General features: G+C 43.0%; 1 protein-coding gene across 2 annotated transcripts in view; it reads right to left on the reverse strand.

Moving 5' to 3' along the window:
- The window catches only part of EML6 (EMAP like 6), a 523,485-nt gene that overhangs the window by 234,903 nt on the left and 266,029 nt on the right, over positions 1-22,553 (reverse strand). For both annotated transcript variants that reach the window (XM_033938328.1, XM_033938329.1), the window contains exons 20-21: positions 13,952-14,079; positions 4,007-4,148 (exon numbers count right to left, since the gene is read on the reverse strand). In XM_033938328.1, the coding sequence (XP_033794219.1) occupies positions 4,007-4,148; positions 13,952-14,079 (270 nt within the window). The remainder of the gene's footprint in view (positions 1-4,006; positions 4,149-13,951; positions 14,080-22,553) is intronic.

Genomic DNA, 22,553 nt, shown 5'->3' on the forward strand with positions numbered 1-22,553 from the left:
GAAATATGCAGGGGTTCTGTACAGTGAAAATCCTTTCAGATATGTGAACATCCTTACAAGTCAGCTAACTTTCACATTTCTCATTCTCTTATTCCCTTTTATCTGCTTCCCATTACCACTTTTCTACCCTCGTATACTCATTATTCTACTCACTCATCTCCTTGAAAACTTCCACATGGATCCACCATTTCTAGCATCTCCCCACCTTATGACTTACGCCACCCTCATTTTCTTCTCTCTCCCTCCCACAAGTGCAACATCTCTCCTCCCTCTCCCCTGGCATCCATTCGAAGGTAATCAAGGAACTGAAAGGGGCTATAGCTGAACTGCCTCAACTAATAGCCAATCTGTCGATCAAATCAGGAAGGATTCTGGAAGACTGGAAAGTGGCGAATGTTACGCCGATCTTCAAAAAAGGTTCGAGGAGAGATCTGGGAAACTAAAGACCGGTGAGTCTGACCTCGGTACCGGGAAAGATGGTAAAGGTGCTGATAAAGGACTGCATCATTGATCACCTTGATGGACACAATCTGATGAGGACCAGCCAGCACGGCTTCAGCAAAGAAGATCTTGCTTGACGAACTTGCTGCACTTCTTCGAGGGAGTAAACAGGCAGATAGACAAGGGTGAACCAGTCGACATTGTATATTTGGATTTTCAGAAGGCATTCGACAAGGTTCCGCATGAACGACTACTTCGAAAAACTGCGAGCCATGGAATCTAGGGTGAAATACTCACATGGATTAAAAACTGTCTGGCAGATAGGAAACAGAGAGTGGGGGTAAATGGACAATACTCGGACTGGAAAAGTGTCACGAGTGGAGTGCTGCAGGATTCGGTGCTTGGACCAGTGCTCTTCAACATATTTATAAATGACCTGGAAATTGGTACGACGAGCGAGGTGATTAAATTTGCGATACGAAGTTATTCAGAGTAGTGAAGATGCAGGAGGATTGCAAAGACCTGCAACATGATAAAAACGCTCAAGAAATGTGCTGCGACATGGCAAATGAGGTTGAATGTGGATAAGTGTAAGGTGATATATGTCGGTAACAAAAATCTTATACACGAATACAGGATGTCCGGTGCAGTGCTTGGAGAGACCCCCCAGGAAAGAGACTTGTGAGTACTGGTCGACAAGTCAATGAAGCTGTCCGCGCAATGTGCTGTGGCGGCGGCGAAAAGGGCGAACAGAATGCTAGGAATGATTAAGAAGGGGAACACGAACAGATCGGAGAAGGTTATCTTGCGACTGTACTGGGCCATGGTACGCCCTCACCTGGAATACTGCGTCCAGCACTGGTCACCGTACATGAAGAAGGATACAGTACTACTCGAAAGGGTCCAGAGAAGAGCGACTAAAATGGTTAAGGGGCTGGAGAAGCTGCCGTACAGTGAGAGATTAGAGAAACTGGGCCTCTTCTCCCTTGAGACTGAGAGGGGACATGATCAAAACATTCAAGATAATGAAGGGAATAGACTTAGTAGATAAAGACAGGTTATTCACCCTCTCCAAGGTAGAAAGAATGAGAGGGCACTCAAGGGGATAGATTCCATACAAACGTAATGAAGTTCTTCACCCAGAGAGTGGTAGAAAACTGGAACGCTCTTCTGGAGTCTGCTAAAGGGGCAAATACCCTCCAGGGATTCAAAAGTTAGACAAGTTCCTGCTGAACCAGAACGTACACAGGTAAGGCTAGTTTCAGTTAGTGCCCTAACTGAAACTAGCCTTTGACCTAAGGGCCGCCGCGTGAGCGGACTGCTGGGCATGATGGACCACTGGTCTGACCCAGCAGCGGCAATTCTTATGTTCCACCCCCCAGTCCATAACCCCTCTGCCTTTCCTTGTCCATCCCTCCTCTGTTCTCAAGTCATCCATCTCTCCCTCCCCTTCCCTGAATCTTTTCCCTTTCCCCATTTTTCCCTCTTCACCAAATCCATCTCTCTCTCTCTCCCAATTTTGTCCCCTCCACATCCATCTCTCCCACTCCCCATTTTGCCCCTCCAAATTCATCTCTCCCTCTCTCCGTGACCCCCTCAGCCTTTCCCATGTCCATCTCCCCCTCTCTTGTTCCCTGTCCTCCTCCAAATCCATCTTTCACTGTTCCCCTTCTACACCCTCTCTGCCATCCACAAGTCCATTTCTCCCTGCCCCTCACAAATCTGACATCTTTCCATCTTCCCCTACCCAATTCCTCACATTTCTCCTTCCTTCCTTCATTTGAATTTCTAAGTCTCACATTTCTCCCTCCTTCCTTCATTTGAATCCAACATCTCTCCCTTCCCCCAGACCAATATCGCTCCCTCTCTAACTTCTACCCCTTCCCCTAATCTGAAATGTTTCAGGAAGGGCCTTATTTCTAAGCAGCACTCCGGTGGAAGCAGAATTTTGCTGCCTGCTGCAACCCTTCCCGACATCTACTCTTTCTCCGCACCCCCCCCAAGTCTACCCTGAATTTCTTGTAACAATTGCCAGGCAGCAGAACTGATTCACAGCATCACTCTGCTTCTGGTTCCGGCATCTTCTCTCCACTGTAGCCCACCCCATTGGAAACAGGAAGTGCTCAGAGAGGGTGAGCCGCAGTGGAGAGAAGATGGCAGCATGACAGAGTGACACTGTGAATCAGTTCTGCTGCCTGGCAACTGCTACAAGAAATTAAGGGTAGATGCACGAGGGGGGCGGGGCGGGAGACTGGTAAATGTTGGGGATGGGACGTGGCAAGCAGCAAGATGCCACTCCCTTGAGAGTGCCGAGGCTGCCACCTCAGTTAGTGTTTCTCTGCCCGAAGGATCCCTATTGGACCTATTACTACCGGCAATTTTTGGGGAGGCCATGGCCCTGTGGCCTCCCCTGTTCCAACGCCTATGCTTGGTACTCTGAATAAATTAATCACTTTCAGAAGCAGACGAGGCAGAGCAGTGTAAGAAAATAAGCACTAAACCCTGATAAAAGCACTACTGAGATTTATGCCTTAGTTGTACGCCATGGAGGAAAGGAGAAAGCAAAGAGAATGGAAGGAATAGGATAAAATGTAGTAGGGGATGTGAGATTCAAGAAGAGATAAGGAAAATAATTTTGAGATGAGTAAAAGAAATTTATCTTCATGTGGGGAGAGGCTGCTTAGCATAGTGTGAAGAAATGTAAAGGATAGGCTTTAATGCGAATGAACAGAACAGAAACTCAGGAGGAATGAAAAGTAAATGTAGGTTCAATGTCAACTCTTGGATGATACCTTGAAGTCAAACAGATGTTGAAACTAAGGCAAATATAGCAATGTGAGCTTAGAGCAGTGTCTCTCAAACTGTGTGCCATGGTAAAGTGGTATGCCCCGAAGAGATTCCAGGATTTCTCTTTATTTTTAAAAATTCCCTTCTTAAGTATACACTAGAATAGATGACATGTATGTAGCGTACGCAAGAGTCTGTCAATTTTTTGAGCATCTGTGTGAATAACAATACAACCACCCAGACAAGCATCATTCTTTGATGTGATTGGTCCTTGAAAACTAACAGCAAGTAATTTTAGTTTTAGTTTTTATGCGGTAGTTATCCTAACTTGAGCAAGAAAGTAACCAAGGCTTTGTTACAGTTTGAATCTTCTTGTTTTTGCGAACTTGGATTTTCAGCTCTGACAGAAGTTAAATTGAAAAAAAGAAAACAACTGCAGATGGTGGATGATAAAATGTGTGTTTACTTCTCAACTATCGAGCTGCGTTTTGAGTTAATTTGAACTCAAAAACAAGCACATTCATAGCATTGATTAGCAATTCTATTCTATCTACTTTAGTTTCACCATTGTTACAATTACCCATGCATAGCTTAAAGAACTTTAAATAAATAACTCTCATTTAATTTTTTGTTGGTTTTCTCATTTTATAATTTCAGTTATAATGTTCCACGAAAAACATTTGCTCCATTTAGTGTGCCAGAGCTAAAAAAAGTTTGAGAGACACTGGCTTACAGGATAGTAGTATAACTGTTCTTTCAGCATAAAAACTAAGCTTACCCTTTTTGAGTTTCCGCACTGCTAGCATGCGATGATGGGAGGAAAGTTCCCAGATCCGAAGTGTTTTATCATCACTCACTGTTGCACAGACAGGTAGCAACGGATGAGTTGCCAGTCCCCATACTTCCCCTTCCATATGCCCCTATTAGAAAAATATCTCAGCAAGGTCAATTAGTATTCATTTAATATTCTATTGTACCTGTATCATGGCCTTTTGGAAATCAATTTGGTTTCAAATTAATTGTTTACTAGAAAACCATGTAGCATTTTCATATGATACAATTATGTTCGGTATGTCAATGAGAACAAAAAGTCAAATTTCATCAAGCAATAATAAACTTTTATTGATTATGACAGGAGTTGCCATACAACATATCACCAGCAATTGGAAAAATGACAGTAGATTTAACTATGCCTTCTGGTGGAATTCATTGTGCCACATTTACAAAATGGAAAGAACAATTGCCATACAAAAAGGGAATTATAATAATTTTAAAAAGATTTGGGGGCCATTGACAAAATATTGCAATGATTAGACACCATTTTCCACTGAAAGTACATTTATACATAGGGGGGAGAGGGGTGGTATTAAGTTTTATTAAAGGTTTAATCAATAGATAAGAATATAATATTTATACAATATTTTTGATTAAAATATGTGTGAGAAGGATGGGTGGGGAGGGTATAATTTTATGTATTTAAGATGATATTAGAAAGAATTTCAAGTGATGTATGCAAAACCGGAAGTTACATTGAAGCAAGGCAGAGGGCAGTTACATTGAAGCCAGTGGCAGAGGGAAATCCTAAACGGATCTCTGGTGCAGATTGGCGGCAGCAAGGCTCTCTCCTTCCTGACAGCAAGGCTCTCTCCTCTCTTCCATGGCCAGGCAAAAGCGGCGGTAGCGAATGCAATTCACTACCCTGCCACTACTCTGGGCGTCTTCTCTCCATTCGGCCGCCCAAGCGGAAACAAGAAGTTTTCACTGAGGGCGGACCGCAGTGGAGAGAAGACGCAAGGAGTAGTGGCAGGAGTGGATCGCAACCGCCACCAGCAGACCTCTTTCCAGATGCATCCCTACTGCCAGACTCTCTTTGGGAAAGGTGTGGGGGTATGGCGGTGGTGGAGGCTTAGGAGTGCCATAAAAAAAATAAAAAAGGTAGATGGAGGGAGAGGGGAGATGGGGAGTGGTGGACTGGAGAAGAGATGGGGAGAAGATAGATGGGAGAAATGAACTTGGTGGAGGGGGAGATGGACTTGGGGGAGATCATGGAGAGGGGAGATGGGGGGAAAGATAGAAGAAATAAGGATTTAAAAACAGGAGAGGGAGAGAGATGGTGAACAATGGGATTTAGGGAGGGAAGGAACAGAAAGGGAGAGAAGTTGGACACAAGGGATGGTGTAGAGGGGGGATAGAGATACTGGATAGGAGGGTAGTTGGGAAGAGAAAGGGAGACATGGTGGGCCCTGGGGTGGTGGGGAAGGAGAGAGAGAGATGAAGGATGAAAGAGTAATTCAGAAAAGGTGGATCTGTGGATGGAGACGAAAAAAAAGGAAAGATACCAGACCTCAGGGGGAGGGAAGGGAAGCGGAAGGGCAGGACAGAGATAGAAGATGGAAGGTTAGCACGGAGAAAGAAGAAAGAAGGAGACCCTGGCAAGCAAGTTATCAGAAGACAACCGGAGTTGGGGACCGATAAGATCTGAATAATGATCAGACAACAAAAGGTAGAAAAAATAATTTTATTTTCTATTTTGTGGTTTTAGACCACTAACGTGAGCTAGGATTTAAGAGAGAGAGGAAAAGTCTTTTTTGTTTGTTTATTTTGTTTACACCACAGCGCCAGTGTGGGTAGGAGAGGGCAAAGTAGGTGAAGAGGCTATAAAAGGGGTGAAGAGGCTATAAAATAAACCTACCAAGATATTTGAAAAACACATCCACTTGGGCAGGAAAATCGAATCAAAAAATTGATTCAATAGGCTGAATCGAATCGAATTTTTTTTTCCTGAATCGGGCAGCACTACTGCTGAGGCTGACATTATTTTAAGCCTGCAGAATTTACAAAGGAACCTGAAAAAGAACTTATCTTTCTTTAAGAATGCTGTATTTTGAACTTTTGTTTTTCCTTCTGTGCTGAGCACGCAAACAGGGACAGAACACAGAGGCTTGTGCTAGAACAGTGTTCAACTGCCGGTCCGTGGACTGGTGCTGGTCCACAGAAATTTCCTGCCAGTCCACAGGGCCAGCACATGCATCGGGCTCGAGACAGTGTTTTTCAGTCGCCAGTCCCTCTTTCTCACTGCTGCGGGCAGTGGCTCCTACGCCTGAATCAGAAGCCTTCTCTCTGACATCAGAGGGAAGGCTTCCAGATGAGGCGTGGGATGCAGCAGTGAGGAAGAGGGAGCCAGCCCGAAGATAATACTTAGGGTGGCATAAAACGGCCAGGCAGGAGCAGGCCAGAAGGTAAAGCACAGCATGGAGGGAGGGAGACAACAAAGGTAGCAGGAATGATTTTATTTTTGAATTTAGTGATTGAATTGTCAGTTTTGAGAATTTACATCTGCTGTCTGTATTTTACACTGTTGAGGAAGAAATTAATTTGTTTCTTCTTCTCTGGGGTTGTACTGCATGCAGAGTCTTGCATCTTAGGGTTTGTTTGTATATACAGTGGAACCTTGGTTTACGAGCATAATTCGTTCCAGAAGCATGCGCGTAAACTAAATTACTCGTATATCAAAACCAGTTTCCCCATAGGAAATAAGGGAAACTCGCTTGATTGGTTCCACCTCCTCCCCCCCCGACGCCGCTACACCCCACCCTACCACATCCCCAAAAGACCCCTCCACCCCAAGGTCACTGGTGCGCTTCCACATTCCCCCCTTGAACTGGCATTGCCCCCCCTTGTGAACGCCCGCCCAAACTGAAGGCTTACCCCCATCTGGCACCGGCACGCAGCACCAACCCACAGGAGATGCCGGTGCCCGAAGATCTTGCCTCTTGCCGGACTGGGCCTTGAGAATCTGCACATGCTCAAGGCCTTCTGGCTCTCGTTCTCTCAGAGAATCTCGGAGAGAGGCGAGAGCCAGAAGCCCTTCTCAAGGCCCAGTCCAGCAAGAGGTAGGATCTGTGGGTTGGTGCTGCGTGCCGGTGCCAGATGGGGGTAAGCCTTCAGTTTGGGCGGGCAGGTGATGCCAGTTCGCAAGGGGGGGCGATGTCGGTTTACAGGGGGGCAGCATTTCCGGGCAGGGGGGCGATGCCGGTTCGTGAGCGGGGGGACTCGCAAATCGAGTCAATGCTCGGTTTGCGAGTCACAATTTGCGAAAATGTTTTGCTCGTCTCACAAAACACTCGAAAACTGTGTTACTCGCAAACAGAGGTTTGACCGTATTAGTATTTTAGTTTTTGGGCCCGTATTTGCTTGGGGTTATCTGTTTTCTGGTAGGAATGAATGTTGAGAAGCATTCAGTGTAGTTTAATTTTGTGGTTAACCACTGTGTTGTTAATAAGATTATATTGTGTGTGTGTGTGTATGAAAAAAAAAAAATATATATATATATATATATGAAAAATGAATGGAAAAAATGGTGTTACAATTAGTACTATTATGGGGTGGGGGTCTGGGGTGGAGATCGGCAGGGGCCTACGACTTAGTCAGTGTTCTTCAACTGCTGGTCCGCGGACCAGTGCTGGTCCACAAAATGGGTTTATAAGACTGGTAAGTTGCTGTCTTCTGTCATTTGCTTTTACTTTGCTTTTGCTGAAATAGCTTATCTTAATCTCACAATGAGGACTCCCTAGTTTAGGCCCCATTTTACTAAGGTAATTAGCAAAGGCTAGCGCAGTAACCACAACGAAGCCCTTTAAATACCTTTGTGCTCAGTGTGGCTGCTACATAGTACTCACTAAAGAAAAATTAGGTTCTTACTTGCTAATCTTTCTTGTAAACAGGAATGGTAGTCTTGACCAGCAGATTAACCTCTCATTAGCTGCTAGGGATATAGGGCTAGATTCACAAAGCAAACTGATCGTGTACCGATCGGTTTGCGACCCCTTTGCGATTTCTCTCATGCACTATTCATTAACCTCTCCTGAGATCCGCTTCAAATCCGTGCAAGCAAATGAGATGAAACGCATGCAAAGTAGGCAGGGATGCGATTCACAACACAAAATTTCACATCTGACTGGGCTGGCCGATCAACTGAAGAAGCAATTGCTGGGGACCAGTCGAAAACGTCTTCCCGACTCTGGAAGTCCTGCTCTCTGCCCTGCTCTGCAATCTCTCCTTCCTGCTCTGCTCCAAATCGCCACCCTGCTCTGCCCAGATCTCTTGTCTCCTGCCTGCTCGCCCCAAATGCCGTCCTGCTCTGCCCCATGTCTCCTGCCTGCTCGCCCCGATCTTCCAGCCCTGCTCTCTGCCCTGATCTGTAGGAAGAGGTTGGCAGCACCAGGGGAATAAAAACGTGCAGCTCCTTTCCCTGCTCTGCTCTCTGCCCGGATCTTCCAGCCATGCTTTCTGCCCCAAGCTCCAACAACCGAAAAGTTTCAGGGTGCAGGAAAGAAAGCGAAGGCAGGAAGAGAAATTGTGACTCTCTCTGCTGCCTTCCCTGCAGTGCGAGCCCACGAGTTTAAAGCAGGGATGCACACCACAGTGCAGTCCCGCTTTAAACCCACGGACTCGCACTGCAGGAAAGGCGGCAGAGAGCAGGAGAGTCTGGGCAGCAAGAGCAGGACTTGGAAGGGGAGAGCAGGAGGGCGCGTGCAGTAAAGTTAAAAAAAAAAAAAAGTTGCGACTGGATGGTCTAGACGCATGCGCAGACCATCTACAGATGGTCTGCACATGCGTTTGGATCGCAGACTTGCGATCCCTGCCGGCTGATGGGGGCATTCCTCCGATCGCCTCCATCTGCATATTGAAGTTTCCTGAATTCATTGGACCTGCCTGGATCGGGCCCAATCAGGCAGGTTTGTGAATCTAGCCCATAGAGAGCCCACTGTTTTGTTTTCATGCTCCAACTCCCATCAGTCTGGGATGAGCTCTACCCCCTCAGTCGGTATCAAAGCTTCTAGCAAGTCCTAGAGTGCAAACATAAGAGAGGAAATTTCCTGAAACCATACAAGGTTGTTCTGTTCTAAATACAAACATTAACAGTGATTTTAGCCATTACTAAATGAACCAAACAAGGTGGAAATAAAAAGGAGCCACCTACCTGTGTGCCAGCTGCACCAATAGTTCTGTTAAATACCAATAGTATTTAAAATGAGTTTCTTATGAGTGAATTCCTCTTCATTCCTGACCCTACTGGGCAGGAGATAGAAATAAGACATCTGACTACCCAGGCATGTCTGAAACATAAAGCAGGCAAGTATACAGCAAGCGTCAAGGCTACAATTCCTGTTTACAAGAAAGATGATTAGCAAGGTAAGAACTTAATCTTTCCTTCTTGTGCAATAGGACTGGTACTCTTGACCAGCAGGACATATCACAGCAGTTCCAGGTTCCTAGGGTGGGACAGATGAGTCTGCTGTCAGTACTTTAGACCCATAAGTGGTGTCTAGCCCGGCTGCTACATCCACCCTGTAAAACTTAGTGAAACTAGACTAAATGGCCACCTTGCAAAATCTCTGCAGGTGAGACTGCTCTAGACTCTGCTCAGGATGACGCAATGCAGTGAGTGGAGTATGCTATCAGCACCACTGGAAACTGCTTTCTGTTTCTAATATAGGCAGAAGATATGGTCAATTCTGAGAATTTACATCTGCTGTCTGTATTTTACACTGTTGAGGAAGAAATTAATTTGTTTCTTCTTCTCTGGGGTTATACTGCATGCAGAGTCTTGCATCTTGGGGTTTGTTTGTATATACAGTGGAACCTTGGTTTACGAGCATAATTCGTTCCAGAAGCATGCGCGTAAACTAAATTACTCGTATATCAAAGCCACCTGGTCTCCCTTGATGTGGTGCATTTGTAAGTAAGAAGTGATGATCAGATAGCCAGAACTCATTAGTCACCTCCAAGTAGCGTATCAAAATTCTTTGTACATCCAGAACTTTCAACACTCTGCTTTCTTTACTCCTGTAGGTGTGAAAGCTGGGAGTCACACTTCTTGGTTTACATAAAAACTAGACATGACCTTCAGTAGGAAGGAAGGAATCATTCAAATCGAGATGCTAACATCAGAGATTCGAAGAAAGTGCTCTCTACAGGACAGAGCCTGCAGCTCCGATACTCTTCTCGCTGACGTCACAGTCATTAAGAAAACTGTCTCCAAGGCTCATATGGGGCCTTCACAAGGGCCCGCAGGATTAGATTAAGGTTCCAAGACGGAAAGGGCTGGAGCACTGGAGGGCAAAGATATAAGGCTCCCTTCAATAATTTGGATACATCCAGATGGGACACCAATGAGCGCTTGCTGACCTGTGCTCTGAAGCAGGAATATCCAGCCATCTGTACCTTGAGAGAGCCAAGCACCAAGCCTTTCTTCAGACCTTCCTGCAGGAAGTTCAGCACTGCTGAAACCAGTGCTGTTAGCAGTCTGAGCATTTTCACTTGCACCAATTCTGGAAACACATCCAGGCTTTCGCATATGCCGCTAATGTGGACTGCTTCTTAGACCTCAGGAGTGTAGCAATGACTTCAGGTGAATAGCCTTTATACTTTGTGCTCAAGAGCCATGCCATAACTAAAGTGCTCCACATCCTCCAGAGTGATGGTACACTTTGAGAGAAAATTCAGATGGCAAGGAAGCCTGAAAGCCTCGTCCTTCTGCAGATGTACTAGGTCTGCTTAATGCAGTTGTCCGGGTCTCGCTGCATCTGGGTAGGTAGAACCAATGTTTCAGACATCATGCTGTAGCTTTCTTTATGTTATGCTGTAAGGTCTGCAGTTTGTCTCTCTATATAGTAGGTCCTATAACCTGATTGGTTGGGGTTTGAGATGATTGAGGCAATAAAGTCTGTTGGTCGTAAATTTGAATTCTGGCAAGAAAGTTTGTCAGTCACAAATTTGAAATTGGTGGGATAGTTCATTGATCACAAGTTTGAATTGAGGAGAGAAAGTCAACTGGTCATAGATTTGAATTTTGGCAGGAAAGTCTAAGTCTGTGTACCACAGTTGTCTCAGTCAATCTGGAGCTACCAGGATTACTCGACCTGGGTGCGTTCTGACCTGTTGAAGCACTCTATCATGGGCTATGTGGGACACACATATAGGAGCTCCTTCACAGGCCAGGCTTGGACCAGTGTCCAGCCTGTTGCTTTCGGGCTCATTCATGCCTTCAGCTGAAGAAATGAGACACCTTTTGGTTGGATGCTGAGGCCACGAGGTCGAACACTGGATGCCCCTAGTGCCTGCCTTTCCTTCCAGGGTGCTGCCAAGGGCCTGCAGAGCTTATCGCTCTCAGTTCTAAGCAGTTGATCAACCACTTCCTCCGAGATGGGGGCCACTGTACTGGTCAGTCTCACAAGATAAGTTGATTTTTTTTTTTCATCTATTTTGTTTAACTCTTGCTTTGCACTGCAAAGAGCCAGTTATACAATGTCGAGGGTGGTGTTTTATGCCTATGAAGTTTAGCCTGAACACCTTAAATCCAATCTGTGGATGGTGGGAGGGTTTGTTGTCCAAGCCTTTTTCCACCCTTGACAACCCTTGACATATTAAGTCTGGTCTGTGCATATCCAGTAATTTTCTACTTTGCACAGTCCATGTGAATGAGTTATATATTGATACCTAGTATATTTGACACCCAGGGCCAATAATTTTTTAACATCGCTCTCCCTCTATATAAAAAATTATATATTTTTTGTAATAATCCATGAGTCACACAAGGGTGTACCTAGGAAAAGGCAGCATTTTAAACACTGCAGTGAGCACTAGAACATCAATAGAAACATAGAAAATGGCGGCAGAAAAGGGCTATAGCCCACCAAATCTGCCCATTCCAAGTATCCGCCCCCCTGAATTCACTCCCTTAAAGATCCCACGTGAGTATCCCATTTTCTCTTAAAATCCGTCACACTGCTGGCCTCAATCACCTGCGGTGGGAGTCTGTTCCAGTGATCCACCACTCTTTCGGTGAAGAAGTACTTTCTGGAGTCGCTATGAAACTTCCCTCCCCTGATTTTCAGCGGGTACCCTCTGGTGGTCGAGGGTCCCATGAGACAGAAGATATCATCTTCCGACTCGATACGACCCGTGATGTACTTATATGTTTCAATCATGTCTCCCCTCTCTCTTCTTTCCTCAAGTGAGTACAGCCGCAATTTTTTTAGTCTTTCTTCATACGGGAGATCTTTGAGCCCCAAGACCATCTTGGTGGCCATTCGCTGAACCCAGTGTAAAACTAAACAAGCCTGATTAATACAGATCAAGCCTGAATAGTCAATGCTAACAAAAACAACGTTGTTTTCATACATACAGAACACAGATACACCCTTGCCCAGTATAGAATAAGTAATCACAAACTAAAAATAGAAATATATAGATAAAGATTAAACTGAACTGCAAAGCCAGACTCTGCATACAGTGAAACACCACAGAAACAGTGACATGTGGCCCCTAATACTGTGCAAAATATAAATCTAGCAGATTTAAATTTTAAAAAAACTGACAAATAAAAATCACCACTTTACAAATTAGCAAATAGAAATGAAACAAAAATGGAAAATAAGAAAATACCATTTTATAGGGCTAATCCATTTTTCAATTAGCTTTAAGAGGTCAAAACCTCCTTCTTCAGGTCAGTACAGTATACTGCTGTTAGGGTATCCTGTCTTGAGGAAGGTAATTTGGACTTTAAAAGTTAGTAAAAAATGTATTAAAATAAGTCCAATAAAAAAATTATCTTATTTCCATTTTCTTTTTATAAACATTTATCAGACAAATACAATACTATTTTATTCTTGAGCAACAAAAAAATTTTTTTTCTACTTTTTGTCATTTCTGCTTTAATCATTTTTTCTTCACTCTCTTCTTTCTATCCAGCATCTGTCCTCTCTCTTTCTCCCTTTCATCCAGCCTCTGCTCTCTTTTCTCTGCTCCTTCCATCCACTGTCTGCTTCTTCCATCCATAATCTTTGTGACATGGTACTGGAATATTGTTGAGATTGCTTGGTGCCACATAAATTAGAATGCCCTGAGCCTCTAGAAGTTCTGAGTACAATCAGGCAGGGACTTGAGGTGACAATCCACCACAGAAGTCATGAGATCATCTAGGCATTTACCAAATAACAGTTGCCCCTTAAAAGGGAGTCTAGCAAGAGTAGCTTTAGAAGTGGAATCACCATCAGGTAGGAAGGCACCTACATACACACTGTATGGGTACAGCCTGAAGATTTAAAGTCCTGTTGATGACATCACCCACATGTGAGAATATTATGCCTGTTTGTCTTTGGAGAATGCAAAAATCTTACAGCTGTTGAAATACACAACTAAACAACAAACTGTTTACTTGTTTGCCTGGAATAAGCTTTCAATGAACCTGTATCCATATATTGTGTTATAATAAATATTATTTTATCAAATATTTGTTTGTGCAGCCTAGACTATGGGCTCCTTTTATTAAGCCGTGTTAAGGCTTTAACACGTGGAATAGCGCATTAGTTCTAGAAGCATAGCGTGCGGTAATTTCCTGCGTGCGCTAAAAACGCTAACGCACCTTAGTAAAAGGAGCCCTATGTATATAATTGAAACACTCATTTACAAGGATGAATACTTATTTGACTTCCATTGAGTCTGCTTGTCTTCTTAAAAATTAAAATTACTTATCTATATCTGTTCCATTCTATATGAGTACTGTTTTATTACCTTTTCTATATGTTGTACTAGGTTATTTAACTAAAGACTCTCTATATTTCAGAACATTTTTTTTTAACTAATCTTGATTTACATACACAAATGTCAATAAACAGATTAAAAATGTTTTACTTGTAAACTTTAAGAGATATTATACCTGAACAAGCAGAGTCATTGGGCCACTTTTTTCAATTTCTAGTATCTCTCCATTTTTTGTCCCCACCAGTATATGCCCATGTCCTAGAGTGATAGCTCGAACTGAAGGGTTATCTTCCAAAAGTAAACCTGAGGAAGAAAGAGGTCTGATAGTTTTATTTACAAAATCCATAGTAGGAAGGGGGAGGGGGGGAATCAATTTGCGGTGCTCAAAGTACAATAAAACCTTGGATTGCCAGTAACTTGGCTTGCAAGTGTTTTGCAAGACAAGCAAAACATTTTATTAAATTTTAACTTGATATACAAGCAATGTCTTGCAATACGAGTACTTACAGTATACCACATCACAACTGAGCTGATGGTTCTTCTCTCTCTGATGCTGCAAGAGTGTAGCGACTGTTCTAAACAAGCAAAGTCTTGCAATACGAGTACATACAGTATACACACGTCACATAATCGCAACTGAGATGATGGTTCTTCTCTCTCTGACGCTGCAGGAGTGTAGTGACTGTTGAAAATGAGCGAGGTCTTGCAATACACATATGTATGGTATTTTGTAGTAAAGTTTTTAGGTTGTGGAATGAATTGTCTGAGTTTCCATTATTTCCTATGGGGAAATTTGCTTTGATATACGAGTGCTTTGGATTACAAGCATGCTTCTGGAACAAATTATGCTCGCAAACCAAGGTTTTGCTGTATTTGTAAAGTTGATTTTTACATACAGTATTAAAGTATTATGGGATAATATTCAGCCTCATTGTTTGTTTTTGTTTAATAAATGCCAATTGCAGTAGAAAAAACAAAACAGGTATATCAGCACCAGTGCAGCTATTGTTGAATAATCCTGGTTGAAGGAGCCTGGACTCTGAGAAGAGGCCTTTTTCCAACTGCCACATAAGCTGCGGAAATGGCAATGCGAATCCATCAGGAAATGGTAGCCATAGAAACTGGCTTCTTCTGTGGGCAAGACCCGCCAAGACAAACAAGAGGTCAGAGGTGAAACTCATTGGTGACCTCCTACTAGTCCTGGAATAAAGTGGGACTGTACAAGAGCACACCTTCTTATATCGTTTGCAAAAGGAAAAACTGAAGAGGGCACTATACTCCACTGATGAAGGAGGTGGAGCTGAACAATATGATTGATATTCTTCTGCAACAATTCGCAACCAGATGTCACCTAGAGTACAGACTCCTATGTTTATGTAACAGAACTCACCTTGAGCTATTACTGAAAAAGGCGTGAGCTAAATTCAAACAAATAAATAAATTTGAATATTTTTACTACAGCAATTGTCTGTTGCTTATATCTGCCACATTCTTGCTGAACTCTTCTTTGGGTGAATTTGTTAAAAAAAAACAAAAACCTAAATCTAATAAATAAATGGTTACATATTTTATTTAGTTATATCAAGGTCAATGAGATAGGTGCTGTTTTTGCCACTTATAAGTGCAGATGTTGGTACTGATAGTGTAAGTTCATAACAATCATATTCAAAATTCCCTCCCCCCTTTCCCAAATGCCAACCTCCACAATGTGGTACAAGAGACACCTTCAAAAGTTTAAAACCTAACTACAAGCATGAGATGAAAGAGTTCCAAAAAGGTTCCCAGATAAACTGAAAAGACAGCCTTTCACCAAGGTCCAACTGCCTATGTCCAATTTTTCATAAGTTAACAGTATAATCATTGAGGACCTTCATTGCAACAAAGGAGTTTCAGATGATAACTACTTAATCAAAATATATTTTTTCACCATCAAAGAGGCCCACTTTAAAAAGGTGTGAGCACCCTTAAGTAATTGCCCAGCCATAACAAAACTGTCAAATAAGAGCATAGGCGATGGCAAGATCTTCCACAGATGTAATCATGAAATGTGTGAACAAATAGAGATGCAAAAAGATATAAATTTAGGGCAATACTAAAACTTGTGAACCAAATGTTCCTGGGCTTGATAACATTTAGGGCAAAAATCATTTTCTCTGTTCATCTTCTTATAAGCCTTATAAAGGTAACATAGTAAATAACAGCAGATAAAGACCTGAATTGTCCATCCAGTTTGCCCATAAGTTGTACTCATTAAAAAATACATGATTAGATTAACTTGACTCTTCTTTGATATTTCTGGGCCGTAGACTGTAAAGTCTAGTATTGTCCTAGGTTCCAAATGCTGAAGTTGCTATCCAAGCTCACTTCAGCCTATCCAACCATCCCATTGTTTGCAGGACATCTACCGTAAAGTCTGGCCAGTAACATCCTCCTGTTCCATATTAGTGGAGTTCACATTGATGCCCACCCAAGCCCATCCTACCCCGAATCACCATATATGGAAAATAGACTGCACAGGTCTGTCCAGTATCGGCCTTAGTTCTTTACTTTACATCCTTCATTTTCTTTTTTTTCTTTCTTGAAAATTTATTGAATTTTTGTAGATTACAAAAAGATAAGAGGGAATACAAATAATTAGAGATCCCCTATTTTTATCCCACACATTTTTGAATTCCATCACCGTTTTCCTCTTAACAGTCTTAACAGAAATTTATACTGCAATTCTCCTAGTGACATTTGTAGATGCAGCAAGTGCACCTCACAGATACATTTTTAAATGGTCATCCAAAATTTCCAGCAAAAAGTCAATGCTCCATGTCTGTGTTAAAGAATCATAGTCCAGCTCTGGGAGCCTACTTTGCAGGTATTTATGGGCATTTAAGTTTAATGCTTCTGGTAGTAACTCCTGTAACTCTGGGTTAGGAACTGCACGATCTAAGGAGTGTACATAATGTTCAGTTGTAAGTAGAAAAAGTATCCGAAGACTGCAACTGAAATTCAGCAGCTAAAGCAGGAAAGGTCTTAAAACAGCCGCCATTACCATCATCATCATATAACTGATACAAATATTGTAATCCTTTATCTGGCCATATCTAAAATACCTTCATTGAGGACTCCAAAGAGCACCGATGCAATCTACACAATCATCAACAATATCATCTCGCTGGGCTGTACAGCACATGGTTACACAACCCAAAAAGGGGCATGAAGATAATATCCAAGTGGTCTATAAGCAGTATGACCTCTATTGTAGTATTAGAAAAGTCTTACTTTTTTTTTTTTGATACCCTGTACTTGAACTGTTTCTTATATTTTTTCAAAAAACTCAATAAAAAATATTGAACTAAAAAAAAAAGAAAAGTCTTACTTGCCTCTAAACCAGTCATTCATGTGATATATAAAACAGGCGTCAGAAAACAATTTAATTCTTAATAAAACCTAAGCCCCTCCCCCCATGGTGTCATTATCCTGGAAAACAGCAACCTAGTTCCCTCACCATGCCAAATATAAGAGGTTACATATTTATTTATTTATTTCCAAATCTTTATTCATTTTTACATCTCACAACAAGTTTACAATAATATAACAATTGACTTATACAGATCACTTGAAAATCTTTCTTATTATCATCATAATATACAAATTTAACTCCCCCCCACCCTCCCCAACCACCCATAATATCTTTGGTTATAATATATGTATGATATGCTTCAATTATATTATGATGTTACTTATATTATGAGGTTACATATTTATTAAGAAGTTGTTCATCTTTCCTTGTCAAATATAAAGGCAAAATTTGAAAATTATATAGCCATTTAGGAATTAGAACCATACTGCATAAATAAATTCTACCCAAGATAAGAGGGCAGAAGTGCCAGATCTGCAATTTGTGCCTAGTTTCTTCCAACAAAGGCTCACTGTTTACTCTGTATAGATCAGTCAAATTCTCTAGAATAAAGACTCTAAGATATTTCATTAAAGATTGTGCCCAAGTAAGAAAGAAGCTACCCATGTTGCTTTACCAAGTTCAAAAATGGGAGAACGGAAGTGACGTCATCATCCAAGATGGACATGTGATTTTTCAGCACCACATGTCCTCCGTATATTTACATTAGTTTCACCTGACCCCGAGTGTTTTTGCTTGCATCCCACGGCTGTTTTGGCTGGGGAAAAAAGTGCTCTCTTAGAATCGGTGCCAAATGTCTCAACCAACATGTAAGACGCTGCGCGATTTCTCCTTTGGTCCTTTGGGGCCTGCGCCATTGAAAATGGTGCCGCCCTCTGGGAAAGACACCTTGCTGCCTCTGTTGTCTCCGGAGGTGGCTGAGGAGGGGAGCGCATCGACTGTAGCAGCGGATCCGCTTGTGGAGGTGCGAGCAATGTTTGTGGAAATTCACAAGATGAAAGAACTGCGTGGGGAGTTTACCACGTTCGCCACAGATTTGCAGGGAGAAATGGCAGAGTTGGGGAAACGTGTTAGTGAGATGGAGACCCAGATTGATGAATAACATGTGGAGATGTGACAGTTGGACACACGCTGCAAAGATCTTCAAATACAGCAGGCTTTTATTTTTGACAAGCTGGAGGATCTTGAAAACCGGAGCCACCGAGCTAATTTGAGGTTCCGAGGACTCCTGGAGGTAGCAGAATACAAAGATTGTGAGAAGGTGGTACAGGAAATAGTTGGTATGCTGTTTGTGGAGGCAGTGGATGCAGGACCTTCGCTACCAGTAGCGAATGAATGAGCGCATCGTGCTCTGGAAGCTCCGAGGGGCAACAAGCCACGTGATATAATTGTATGCTTTAAAGATTTCAAGGTGAAGGACGCGATTTATCACAAGGCAAGAGGCCTGGAGGAACTTAAGTGGGACACTTTTGAGTTGGAAATCTATCAAGACCTTTCAGCGGTTACTTTGCGCCGAAGGGCAGAATTGAAACCCTTACTTAGGTATCTGAATGAGAAGAAAATCCGTTACCAATGGCGCCATCCTTTTGCAGTACTTTTTTATCTGGAAGGTACTTTAAGAACTGTAAAAACCTTGGAGGAGGCCGTGGAGCTTTTCCCAGGCATACAATTTCTGCCCTCTTCAGCAGAACCTACAGTTAAGCAGTTGGAGGGTCGTGTACGCTAAGGCCTGCAGCCGCGCTCTCATTGGCAGCAGGCCCACCAAAATGGTGGTCGCTTGAAGCAGCACTCTGTAGAGCAGAAGTTAGAGGCTGGACATGGCACTTGATTGTGTTCTGTCTACTTTGCCAGGTCTGTTACATTGGGGAGTGGTGGTACCTCTAGGGTGCATCTATAGGGTTGTAGGATATGCTTGGGTGGCCTGGGGGGGACCTTTATTAAGGACTTGAAAACAACAAAAATTTTTACAAAACCACAATAAAAAAACCCAAAAATGGGAGAACTAATTATTTAGATAAGTTAAGCTGAAGCCCTGATAGTTTCCCAAAGGTAAAAATGGTCTCCAATGCTCTGGACAAGGAGCGCTGTGGATAGAAACATGATGGCAGATAAATGGCCAATCCAATCTGCTCATCCAAATTAACCATCATCCCTTCTTCTTTCTAAGAGATTCCACTTGCCTATCCCATGTTTTCTTGAATTCAGACACAGTCTCTGACTCCACCACCTCTTCTGGGAGATTGTTCCATGTATCTACCCATTTACCCTTTTAGGCCATTTAGGCCAGGGTTTTCTTAGCCTATTCACTAGAAAAAGAGGTGCTACTCGGAATGGTCAGTGGTAAAAGGAAGCAGGGGAGACCAAAGGCCCATTGGCTGGATATTATCAAGAATGCCATGGGAATGAACATCAAGCAATTGAAAGAAATCGTGGAAAAAAGGGAAGCATGGTGAGAACTGGCCTACAGAGTATCCAAGGATCGAACACAACTGAATGGATAGTAGTAGTTTCTTAGGCTAAACAAGTGTGCCCCAAACCATGGGAACTTGCTGGTCAGTGACACAAGTTAGATGCCTACCAATTAATTAATCTTTTTTACGTTTTAAAATTGTTTTTTAATGGCACTTTCAATGATCAGTGACGATAAAGCCAATTAAGAAAATTAAGTTAGACACCTAGATTGGCTAGTCATTCTGATCTAGGCGCCTAACTTTAAGCATCATTTATAGAATCTGGGCCTTAGTGCAGCCTGAGTTGTTATGTATTTTTTTTAACCCAGATGAGTGAGTAGCAACATACTGCCTTTTAACCTTTTGAAGTTGTTTCTCTAATATTATTCCTCTTGTTATTCCTTTATTACGAGCACTAACATAAGAAACAATATCACCTCGTAAAACTGCCTTAGACAGTATCACAAACTAAAAGAGGCTCATCCATATGTTCACAATTGTATATAGCAATTTTCTCCTATTTCTTCAATAAAAAGGTGTGAAAATCTGAATCATGTTGCGGATAAGCTGGGAATCAAAATCAAACTGCTGTCAAAGGATTAAATGAATCTAAGTCATAGAAACATAGAAACATAGAAAGATGACGGCAGATAAGGGCCATAGCCCATCAAGTCTGCCCACACTATTTACCCACCCTCTTAAATCTACTGACCCCCTAAAGAATAATTGTAATTATACTGTCACTCTACTTACCCGCTCATTCAGTCCTAGTGACCCTATCCCTTGGCATGACCTCGTAGGGATCCCACATAGGTATCCCATTTGTTCTTGAAGTCTGAGATGCTGCGTGCCTCGACCACCTGCACTGGAAGCTCGTTCCAATGCTCAATCACTCTCTCCGTGAAGAAGTACTTCCTGGTGTCTCCACGGAACTTCCCTCCCCTGAGCTTGAGCGGATGTCCTCTTGTGGTCGAGGGTCCCCTGAGAAGAAAGATATCATCTTCCACCTCTACCCATCCCGTGATGTACTTAAATGTCTCAATCATGTCTCCCCTCTCCCTACGCTCCTCGAGAGTGTAGAGCTGCAATTTGCTCAGTCTTTCTTCGTACGGGAGACCCTTTAGCCCCGAGACCATCCTGGTAGCCATCCGCTGAACCGATTCAACTCTGAGCACATCCTTACGGTAATGCGGCCTCCAGAATTGAACACAGTATTCCAGATGCGGTCTCACCATGGCTCTGTACAGTGGCATCATGACTTCAGGTTTCCTGTTGACGAAGCTTCTCTTGATACAGCCTATCATTTGCCGTGCTTTAGATGCAGCCTTCTCCACTTGAGTGGATGCTTTCATGTCCGCACTGATGATTACTCCTAAGTCTCGTTCTGCCGTGGTCCTGGCTAAAGTTTCTCCATTCAGGGTGTAAGTTCTGCAAGGATTTCCGTTGCCGAGATGCATGACCTTACATTTCTTGGCATTGAAGCCCAGCTGCCAGATCAAGGACCAACTTTCTAAAGTACGCAGGTCTTGCTCCATAGCATCCTGAAGATTAAAGCCGTTTACTACATTGCATAGTTTGGCGTCATCAGCGAATAAGGTTACCTTGCCTTGGAGCCCTTGAGTCAGATCCCTAATGAATATGTTGAAGAGGAGTGGGCCCAGGACCGAACCCTGTGGCACTCCGCTGGTCACCTCTGACATTTTAGAAAGGGTACCGTTGACCACCACCCTCTGAAGTCTGCCACTAAGCCAATCTTTAACCCATGCAGTTAGAGTCTCTCCTAATCCCATAGATTTCATCTTGTTCAGCAGCCTGCGGTGTGGGACGCTGTCAAACGCTTTGCTGAAGTCCAGGTACACGACGTCCAGGGACTCTCCTGAGTCTAGTCTTCTTGTTACCCAGTCAAAGAAGCTTATTAGATTGGACTGGCATGACCTACCCTTGGTGAATCCATGTTGGCTGGGATCCCGGAGATTTCCCTCGTTCAGGATCGTATCTAATTTATACTTAATTAGTGTTTCCATGAGTTTGCACGCTATTGAGGTGAGGCTTACCGGTCTATAGTTCGCAGCCTCAGCCTTGCAACCCTTTTTATGTAGAGGAACGACGTTGGCTGTTTTCCAGTCCAACGGAACTTTCCCCGTACTTAGTGAGAGATTGAAGAGCACTGCCAACGGTTCTGCCAGGACATCTCTCAATTCTCTGAGCACTCTTGGGTGTAAATTGTCCGGTCCCATGGCCTTGTTTACCTTTAGCCTTGCCAGTTCGTTGTAGACGTCCCCAGGAGTGAACTCAAAGTTCTGAAACGGGTCATTCACGTCTTGTATTATCATCAACTGTGGTCCGTGTCCCGGTGCTTCGCAGGTGAAGACTGAGCAGAAATATTCATTTAGTAGTTCTGCTTTTTCTGAATCCGCCACCGCGTAGTTTCCGTCCGGTTGTCTAAGGCGTACTATACCGTCTGTGTTCCTTTTCCTATCGCTGATATACCTAAAGAAGGATTTGTCCCCTTTTTTAATGTTTTTTGCCAGAGTTTCTTCCACTCGACGTTTGGCCTCCCTAACTGCTGTTTTGACCGCTGCCGATCTGGTCTTATATTCTACTTTAGTTTCTCTTCTCTGGGTGCGTTTGTAGGAAAGAAATGCTTTTTTCTTCTCCTTAATGAGGAGTGAGATCTCTTCAGTGAACCATTGGGGTTTGTTGTTTCTTTGCCGTTTATCTACTGATTTTATGTAGCGATTAGTTGCTTCGTGTATGGATGATTTCAGGTACGACCACATAGTTTCCACATTGCCGGTCTCTGCTTGGTCCTGTAACGTCTGATGAACGTGATCTCCCATACGTGCGAAGTCGGCGCCCCGAAAGTTGAGCACCTTTGTTTTTGTAATTGATTTAGGGGATCCTTTCCCAATGTTGAA

The sequence above is a fragment of the Geotrypetes seraphini genome, chromosome 3, assembly GCF_902459505.1.
Source record: "Geotrypetes seraphini chromosome 3, aGeoSer1.1, whole genome shotgun sequence".
In the NCBI taxonomy this organism is placed as follows: Eukaryota; Metazoa; Chordata; class Amphibia; order Gymnophiona; family Dermophiidae; genus Geotrypetes; species Geotrypetes seraphini.